The sequence below is a fragment of the Esox lucius genome, chromosome 14 (assembly GCF_011004845.1).
Source record: "Esox lucius isolate fEsoLuc1 chromosome 14, fEsoLuc1.pri, whole genome shotgun sequence".
NCBI classification, from domain to species: domain Eukaryota; kingdom Metazoa; phylum Chordata; class Actinopteri; order Esociformes; family Esocidae; genus Esox; species Esox lucius.
In genome coordinates, this window is record NC_047582.1 from 1,832,388 (window position 1) to 1,842,896 (window position 10,509).

The 10,509-nt window shown below is 38.9% G+C and overlaps 1 protein-coding gene across 12 annotated transcripts in view; it reads left to right on the forward strand.

Annotated features, from left to right (window-relative positions):
- mapk10 (mitogen-activated protein kinase 10) overlaps positions 1-8,801 on the forward strand; it is a 132,993-nt gene extending 124,192 nt beyond the window's left edge. For 9 of the 12 annotated variants that reach the window (XM_029125127.2, XM_029125124.2, XM_029125126.2 and 6 more), the window contains 2 exons: positions 2,630-2,707; positions 6,447-8,801. In XM_029125127.2, coding sequence (XP_028980960.1) covers positions 2,630-2,707; positions 6,447-6,589 — 221 coding nt within the window. In that variant the 3' untranslated portion in view covers positions 6,590-8,801. Of the gene's footprint in view, positions 1-2,629; positions 2,737-6,441 lie in introns of all 12 variants that reach the window. The other 3 variants (XM_029125131.2, XM_029125132.2, XM_029125133.2) reach the window with 3 other exon arrangements.
- The last annotated feature ends 1,708 nt before the right edge of the window (positions 8,802-10,509 follow it).

Genomic DNA, 10,509 nt, shown 5'->3' on the forward strand with positions numbered 1-10,509 from the left:
TGATTTTCAAAATACACCCCTACACTTACCATAACATAAAATGGCAAAAATTACAAGCTGGAGCTCCAAAATTGGTGCAAATTATTTAAAAAATGTGGGTCCAGTCTTCCATAAGAATGAGAAACTTGGTCTGATTTGGTCTTAACCAAAGTTGTGTTGTAACACGCCAACATCCATGACCCTCAGAATAAATTATTTTAATGTGGGTGAGTCTGGGAGGGGCATCAAAGCCATTTCCAAACATTTGCAAGTACATACATTCACTGTCTGAAGGATCATCTATAAATATAGAACAATTCTTGATCACTGGCAATGTACAGTTGTGCTAAAAGATTTGCATACCCTTGGAGAATTGGTCATATATGTACCATTTGTAAAGAAAACATGAGTGAGAAGGCAAAACACATCTTTTGTTTCCTATGGGATTTACATTTAACTGTAGGTCATAAGAGAATGGCACAATCATAAAACAAAACATGGCAACAAAGAAAGAAATTAACTGCCCCTGTTCAAAGATCTGCATACCCTTAGTTCTTAGTACTGTGTATTGTCCCCTTTAGCATTAATGACAGTGTGCAGTCTTTTGTAATAGTTGTCTATGAGGCCCGCAAATTCAAAATGCCTCCAGGTCATGCAAAGTATTTGGTTGTCTTGCCTGATACGCACGTTTGAGATCTCCCCGGAGTGGCTCGCTGACATTAAGGTCAGGAGACTGTGAGGGCCACTCCAGAACCTTTTTCTGCTGTAACCACTGGAGGGTCAACTTGGCCTTGTGCTTAGAGTCACTGTCTTGCTGGAAAGTCCAAGAGCGTCCCATGCATAGCTTTCATGCAGAAGAATGCAAATTGTCTGCCAGCATTTTCTGATAACATGCTGCATTCATCTTGCCATACATTTTCACAAAATTCCCCATGCCTTTAGAGGTCACACAAAAATATCAGTGAGACACCACCATGCTTCACAGTGAGGATGGTATTCTGTTCGCTATAGGCCTTGTTGACCCCTCTCCAAACATAGCGCTTATGGTTGTAACCATAAAGCTCTATTTTGGTCTCGTCACTCCAAATTACAGTGTGCCAGAAGCTGTGAGGCGTGTCAAGGTGTTGTCGGGCATATTGTAACCAGGCTTTTTTGTGCCACTGGCGCAGTAAAGGCTTCTTTCTGGCAACTCGACCATACAGCTCATTTTTATTCAAGTATCGTTGTGTTGTGCTCCTTGACACAACCACACCGTCTTTTTCCAGAGCAGCCTGTGTTTCTCCTAAGGTTACCTGTGAGTTTTTCTTTGTATCCCGAACAATTGTTCTGGCAGTTTTGTCTGAAATCTTTCTTGGTCTACCTGACCTTGGCTTGGTATCAAGAGATCCCCAAATGTTCTGCTTTATAATAAGTTTTTGAACAGTACTGATTGGCATTTGCAAGGCTTTGTATATCTTTTTATATCCTTTTCCATCTTTATAAAGCTCCATTACCTTGTTACGCAGGTCTTTTGACAGTTCTTTTCTGCTCCCCATGACTCAGTATCTAGCCTGCTCTATGCATCCACATGAGAGCTAACAAACACATTTACTATTTATACACAGACACTATTTGCAATTTAAAAAGCCACAGGTATTCACCTTTACTTGCCATTTTCACCTGTGTGTGTCAACTTGTGTGTCTATAAGGCCAAACATTCAAGGGTATGTAAACTTTTGATCAGAGCCATTTGGGTGGTTTCTGCTGTCATTATGATTTAAAAAGGAACCAAACAACTATGGGATAATAAGTGGCTTCATGTGATCACTATCCTTAAATAAAAGAAAGAAAATGTTGCATGGTCAGTCATATTTTCAAAATCAATTCAATCAAATCAGATTTTCACAATTTCTGCCAGGGCACAACTGTACATTGATCAGGTTTACCTGACACAACTAATATGTGCCAGACAAAATCTGAGTAAAGACCAAAACGACTGGAACAAATTTCTCTGGTTTTGAACAGAAGAAACATTCTCTAAACTATCAACTGTATACTTTAGAGGCGGCATTATGGGGCTGCTTTGCTGTCTCAGGGCCTGGCCAGCTTTCCAAAATTGACTCAATTATGAATTCCATATTGTACTGTACCAGAGAATTCATGAGGTGAATAAGAAAGCCCTCAAACATGACAGAGTCGAAGCAATATTGCAAAGACTGGGCAAAGATCCCTCCCAGTCAAAGTAAGCGACTGATAACCAGTTACAAGCAGCTTGATTATGTAATTTTAGGAAATAATTGGACAACAACAGCTGTTGAAACTAGGGGTGTACTTCTGTGGTTGGAATTAACTCAGATATCCATGTGTCCAAATATGAAAAAAGAAAACTTTCCAGGAGGTGTATTTATTCTTTCACATGACTGTATAGTTTCTTGAAAGTTTGTCACTATTTCCATTTTAGTATCGGTTTGCTATTGTTGTCTGTTGACTTTGTATACTGACTTTTCCAATGACTTTATAGACTTCCTGTGGTTATTACAATTAGAAAGGACAGCTGGAGCAGAACAAAACTGATTTCTGTGCGGCTGTTTCAGCATTTTCCTTCCAAACCTTTTCTCTGTATCTCTCCCTTTCTCGGTCTCTGTCTGTCCTTTTCCCTGTCATTTTCCAGAACTAATTTACAAAGAGGTGATGAATTTTGAGGAGAGGACGAAGAACGGGGTGGTGAAGGGACAGCCTTCTCCCTCAGGTACTCTCAGTACATAGCCTAATTCCTCTGTAAGTTGATTTAATAATATAATCACTGGGTTCTTCTTGTAACAGAGAAATCCATTTGTGCTGTTGACCCATACGTAATTGTCTCCCATCTTGTCTACCCGAGACAAATAGAATTGATACACTATGTGAGTGTTCTATCTACAGTATTTCACAAAAGTGAGTACATTCCTCACGTTTTTTGTAAATATTTGATTGTATCTTTTCATGTGACAACACTGAAGAAAGGACACTTTGCTACAATGTAAAGTAGTGTGTGTACAGTTTGTATAACAGTGTACATTTGCTGTCCCCCCAAATAACACAACACACAGCCATTAATGTCTAAACCGCTTGCAACAAAAGTGAGTACACCCCTAAGTGAAAATGTCCAAATTGGGCCCAATAAGCCATTTTCCCTCCCTGGTGTCATGTGACTCGTTAGTGTTACAAGGTCTCAGGTGTGAATGGGGAGCAGGTGTGTTAAATTGTGTGTTGAGTTGAGTTATTGGCTGTGCGTTGAGTTATTTTGAGGGGACAGCTAATTTACACAGTTATACAAGCTGTACACTCATTACTTTACATTGTAGCAAATTTTCATTTCTTCAGTGTTGTCACATGAAAAGATATAATCAAATACTGACAAAAATGTGAGGGGTGTACTCACTTTTGTGAGATACTGTTTATGAATTTGCTAATTCTATATCTGTACGTGAATGTAAATTGTTTGCTCTTTATCGGTATGATGTTAATGTATGTATGTGCTTAAAAAGATATGCAACTTTGAATAGCTAAGCAGTTTTAATGTGTATTGATAAGAAATATAATGTAGAAATATTTTTTATCTATGGAAAAGTTCACATACAGTGTTTTGCAGGATTTGGATATCTGTCACAGATCATGATTTAAGGCTGGGTCCTTGGTCCATTGTCTTCAAAACACTAAGTAATCTAATTCTGAAATTACTTGAATAAAAACTAGCAAAAACATATTTTTCAAAAAAATAACTAAAAACTGAGATTGTGTTTTCTAAAGCAGCTGTATGTCATTCACTGGTATGGCCACTTGGGGGCAGTGTGGAATCATGAGCAGCTGGGTGTCATTCACCTGTATGACCACTGGGAGGTGGTGTGAAATCATGAGGCGCAGCATGGTTAAAATGTTTATGTCATTGGTTTAGTGAGAGAAAAAATAACTCGCCTTGGTCATTCTCCTCAGCTATTGTCGGCTGGTAGGATTTCTTTTACACTGTACAAAATGTACCTATGCAAACTGTATTTCAGGGATGACTCAGGATGTACACGAGAACCCCTAACATCCCTCATAGCGCTCTCTAAAGAGGACCGTAAGATTAAACTGCTACTCTGGAATAGAATGAATCTGCAATGCAATACTGAGACTCCCTCCCTCTAATTAAGCAGGTAGGTAGCCCTAGTGCTGAGGAGAGTATAGAACAGACACAGTGACACTGAAGAACCCCAGATGGCAGTTTTTCTGGAGCAGTAGCTCTCAGCAGCACTAGGCTCAGGATTCACATAGAGAGATATCACTGTAGCTTTCTACAGACCTTGTTAGATTAGGATAAAGCACACAACGTTTAGCTGCACCAGACTGAGTTTACGACAACAATAAATTACATCCCATTTCAAGCCTGTTGGGTAGCAAAAACACATGTGGGGTTTATATAGATTAAGAGTCTATCATTCCACTCAGAGCATGTTACAGGCACCATGTCTTACGTACAGTATCAGTACGTTTGATCAGATTCTTTCCACAAACAGCGTAGATACCAGAGAATGCATAGGCTTTACTCAGTGGTTTCTGACAAAGGCTCTCAAAAGTCTTTACCCCCCTTGGACTCATATTTAGTTGTGTTATAACACAAAATTAAACTGGATTTAATAATTGGTGTTTGTCACTGATCAAAAAAATAATTATAATTAGTTATTACAAATATTAAATAGAAAATAATTGATCACATTCAACCCTTCACTCTAACACCTGTATGAGCTGTGGTTGTCATCATCATCCAGTGAACACCATCCCTATCTTGAAGCATGGTGTTGGCAGCATCATGCTATGTTTCTCTGTATCAGGGCCTGGAAAGCTTGTGAAGAAAGATGGTAAAATGGATGCAGCAAGGTACAGAGAAATCCTAGGACAAAACCTGCTGAAGTCTGCAAGAGACATGAAACTTGGGAAAAGATCTTACAGCTGGACAAGTCCAAATATGCAGCCAAAGCCAATCCGGAGTGGCTTGAAAACAAACAGATCACATTTCTGGAGTGGCCCAGTCAAAGGCCGGTCCTCAGTCCAATTGAGAAAATGTGTAAAGAAGAATAGGTTTTACCCACAAAAATAATAGGTTTTACCCACTAGGAACTTATCCAGATATACTCATGTAATTTGTGGGTAAATCAATTATTTTCTGTTTTGTATTTGAAATTAATTTGTTGTTTTTATTTTTCTTTGGCATTAAAGACTTTCTTTTTGTAGATTGCTGGCAAAGTCTTAATTAAATCAATTTTGATTTCATGTTGTAGCACAATAAAATTACAGAAAGTCCAAGCCACAATAAAATATGAGAAAGTCTAAGCCAAAAAAGCATTATTCCTAAAGTATATTCATTTGTAACCAGTTGTACTCTAGTACACCAAATAGTATTTCAGCACTATTTAAAAGTATACTTTAGTCTGTTACTAATAATATATCATTTTAGTACACTTAAATATACTTCAAAATACATTCTATTTTTTAAATACACAGCCCCCCGTTTCTCCATTAAATAAGTTAATTTATAAGACATAGTTTAAAAATAGGATTACAAAGACTGCTTGGCTCCTTACATCTAAAAAGCTAGAATAAAAATAAGAAAAAAACTGAAAGAGACATGGGAAGAAAAATGTACATGGGACTTTCATTTTACTTCAAAGCAAATGGCTATATCTAATCCTCTAAAGGAAAGATGAATGAAGACCTCTTGAGATTTGCATATTACAATAACAATTCAAAACTACTCCTTTCAATTTGGAGCTGACATATATCAAGACGAATATCTCCCTCTACAATTGCCCCTTTTATGAAATGCTTGTCTTTTTTCTTTGACATGCTCTGACAAAATACACAGAATATTAAGTAATTGTAAGTATTTTATGATTCTTAAAAGTATAGTGTCTTAAAAAGTAAAATAGTGTCCAATTACCAAACTCATGTTTCAGATGATTTGGGAATAAATATGAAACAGGGCAGATTGTGTCCCCACAAGGACAGCAAAATTACAGTTTTGGAATATATTTTTCAAATACTATAGAAAGGGAACTGTATAATTACATAATAGAACAGTGTAAGAACATTCAATTATAATTGATTCTAAATAAGTTGCAATAAGAGGACCTCAGCCTTAAATCACCTCTTTCATTTCAGATGTGACACACTGTGATGTGTTTGTATATGGTTTTAGTGTGTACTACGTTGTTCCGTTTTTGTTGATTGTTCAGTTTCTTTGTGTTCACAGTAGTGTCTGTAATCATGGTTGCGTTCAACCCCTTTTCAGTCCTCATCAGTTCAGAAAATAAAATCACTTCCAATTCAGCATTTTCCTACAGAAGATAACTGTAATTGAAATGTCAGTGTACATCCTGAATTGTCTGGACGGGAAATGGAATCAATCTCAATCCTGGTCTGTGCACTTTGTTCGTTGTAACCCTGGCTGCATGTTGATTCCCTTAGCACAGGTGCAGCCGTGAACAGCAGTGGTGAGAGCCTTCCTTCCCCCTCCGTCAACGACATCTCCTCCATGTCCACCGACCAGACCCTGGCCTCCGACACAGACAGCAGTCTGGAGACCTCCGCAGGACCCCTGGGATGTTGCAGGTGACTAGCAGCCTGCCTGCGCAACCCAATGTTCTTCAGAAGGTGAAACACAATGTCCAACTAACCCCCCTGAACATAAAAAGAACAGCAAGAATTATTAAAAAGAAGAAAAAATATATATGAAACCGATGTTCAAGGTTATAAAATCGAAGCCTGCATTTTAATTAAAAAGGAAACCACAAAAGTATAAGGGAAAAATGAAATATATATTTATGAACTTGCTTTGCTTATATCTCCCATCTTATATGGCATCATGGAATAATATAAAAAACTTAGAAAGTTCTTTCTGTGTAAATTCACTGATGGCCGGTAACCCGATTAGCAAGCATCTGTATAGTCAATGTGGCAAGGTGGGCCCTTTTCATTCAATACTGTACAGCACTATATAAACCTATGTTTATTTCCCCCTTTCCCTTATGTGATGGTTTATGTTTTAATATTTTTTAGGTTTGGTCCTGAGGGTTGCCTGTTATGGTTGACAGGTTGGTGTGTTTCTATGCGATTATTCCTGCAGGGGTTGGTGCTAGTGCTCGACACAGCATAGCACCCCTTGTTCCCTTATGTAAATATGTAATTCTGTACAGCTGTAAGCTAGGCATAGAGAGAAACGGAGTGGGACTGACGGCCAGTACTGGAAGTTCTTCTATAGCACACCTTGCCACATGACATGAGCGCTTTGAGCCCTGACCTTTGACCCCTGGCTATTCTCCTTAGTTTGAATCCCTGCCTGTTAGTCCTGCTGCATGATTACTAAAGCTATATGATACATGACAACTATAGATACTTTTGTTTATAACACCATGTACTGTAAAGTTATTTAACTTTTTAACCAGACTGTAACCTGAATCCGGGTTTGGGGGAGCTCTGGTTGACGATGGATATGTTCTGTATATAAGTATACCAACGGTGCGTGATCTGCTGCAGGAGAAGCCATGGGAACATACAGTACCGTCACTGTCATCGCTGAGCTGGGTTGGGCTTCAATTCCATTTCGATCCAGTCCATTTTGAAAGTTGACTTTAGTCAACTGAAGTGAATCGGAATTGGAATTCCGGTTGACTTCCTGAGTTGACGGAATGGAATGTAAATTGAACTCTGACCGTATTGCTGAGCTGGCACGTTAAGTTCTCGTAGCCGTTTTGTGTTTTTGTGATTTGAAATCCCTTCTGACTGTATCCTGGTACCACTCCACGGGCTGTGAGTAGTTCCAGCTGCAGTCTTGCATGTCATTCCCAATATCGCCTAACCCAAATCAGGGAGGTGCTCATTCTGTATCTGTGTCACTACTGTGGTGAGAAGAGAAAATGAGGCTGTCCACTTGTGTGTTTGTCCAAAAGCACATAGCCGTTTGGGGAGGGTAGGGGTGGTTCTTTAGTTTCACATTAGTTATCACATCCAGTTTCATTTGCATTGAATGACTAGAACTTATTTACTGTAATGTCACATTTTGTTGAAACGGAATCCGATGATATACAGACTACCTATAAAACCAACAAAGTTAGATCTGCTTTTTCTTTTAACTGGATGTTTATTGTTTATTTATTTCATAGATTGAACCTGAATAAATGGGAAGTGCCTTGTTTGGAATGATGCAGTTTCCTCTACTTAGATGTACAGTAATAACATTAAAATTAAACTGAAGATCAGCCAAGCCTATTAATGAAATACCAAGCTTAGATGGAGGCTTAGGTAACATTTGAAGCAGAATAAGAAGTTATTTGCGGTAGGGTTGCCAGATTCCGGTTACTTTCCCAAAATACCTAGGTTTTTCAGAAAATATCAGCCAGAGAATTCTCAGTTGGAGGATACCCTCCCTGCCTGTTACCTCCTGATGTTTCCTGGGTCAAGAACATTCCTGTCCAAATCTGTTTCTGTATGGTGTCACTGACTGCACCTCGCATTTGCAAATACATGCACATAGCAACCACTACAACCGATGCCCATGTCCTACCTATAGGAACTATACTACAATCATCACCATGTTATTGTTGCATCTTTGAATAACGAAATAATATAGAATGGAAACCTACTTTTGAAACACACTGGAATCGTTGTTATTAGATAGAGACTCATCATCATCATAATAAATGTTCTTCTGACCTATATATTTACCTAGCAACTGAGTGGAATACCTCCTAAGTTGTATGGTTTTGTTTTGTATTTGTAAATGTCCTATTTGATCAGTGTCCTTACATTTCAATAAAGGGATGAAATAATCTGTTTTTCTCTGGTTTTTATATGAAAGCATGAGAGTGGTAGGTTACTAGACATACAGATTAACCATGGTTACTTTCTTGCTTGAATGGCCAAAAGGACATTCTGTAAAGTTGTGTTCATAAGTTTGCATACCCGGTCAGAAATTGTGAAATGTGACTGATCATGCTAAATAAACTCTATTTTATATAAGGATAGTAATAATATGAAGCCATTTATTATCACATAGTTGTTTGGGCTCCTTTTCAAATCATAATGATGACAGAAATCACCCAAATGGCCCTGATCAAAAGTTACATACCCTTGAATGTTTGGCCTGGTTACAGACACACAGGTGAATTTCCCACACCTGTGGCTTTTTAAATTGCAATTAGTTTCTTTATAAATAGTAAATGAGTTTGTTAGCTCTCACGTGGATGCACTGAGCAGGCTAGATACTGAGCCATGTGGAGCAGAAAAGAACTGTCAAAAGACCTGCGTAACAAGGTAATAGAACTTAATAAAGATGGAAAAGGATATAAAAAGATATCCAAAGCCTTGCAAAAGCCAGTCAGTACTGTTCAATCACTTATTAAGAAGTGGAAAATTCAGGAATCTCTTGATACCAAGCCAAGGTCAGGTAGACCAAGAAAGATTTCAGACAAAAACCCACAGGTAACCTCAGGAGAAATACAGGCTGCTCTGGAAAAAGACGGTGTGGTTGTTTCACAATATGACGATACTTGAACAAAAATGAGCTGCATGGTCAAGTTGCCAGAAAGAAGCCTTTACTGCGCCAATGCCACAAAAAAGCCTGGTTACAATATGCCCGACAACACCTTGACACACCTCACAGCTTCTGGCACACTGTAATTTAGAGTGACGAGACCAAAATAGAGCTTATGGTCACAACCATAAGCGCTATGTTTGGAGAGGGGTCAACAAGGCCTATAGTGAACAGAATACCAGCCCCACTGTGAAGCATGGTGGTGTCTCACTGATGTTTTGGGGGGGGTGTGAGCTCTAAAAGCACAGGAATCTTGTGAAAATGTATGGCAAGAGGAATGCAGCATGTTATCAGAAAATACTGGTAAGACAATTAGCATTTTTCTGCATGAAAGCTGCACATGAGATGCTCTTGGACTTTCCAGCACGACAATGACCGTAAGCACAAGGCCAAGTTGACCCTCATGTGGTTACAGCAGAAAAAGGTGAAGGTTCTGGAGTGGCTATCACTCTCTTGAACTTAAAATCATTGAGACACTCTGGGGAGATCTCAAACATGCGGTTCATGCAAGAAGACCAAAGTCTTTGCATGACCTGGAGGCATTTTGCCAAGACGAATGGGCAGCTATACCACCTGCAAGAATTCGGGTCCTCATAGACAACTTTTACAACAGAAAGGTACTTTGAAAAGATCTATGAGATAAAGTTTTGGAAAGTCAGGGGATGTATATAAAACATTGTTCAATGGCTTTATCAATCCCTTGGAGAACAATTTAGGCCATTATTGGAATGCGAATGGCACCACCCAGACCATGCATGGATCAGGCTCTACCGGGCAGAGAGGCTACCAAGAGGCCAATTGCAGCTTTGAAGGAGCTTCAGTCTATTATGGCAAAGACTGGTCAATGTGTGCTTGTGACCACAATATCTCAAGCACTCCTCAAATCTGGTCTCTATGGAAGGGTGGCAAGAAATAGAAAACACTCCTCAAAAAAGTGCCGTTTG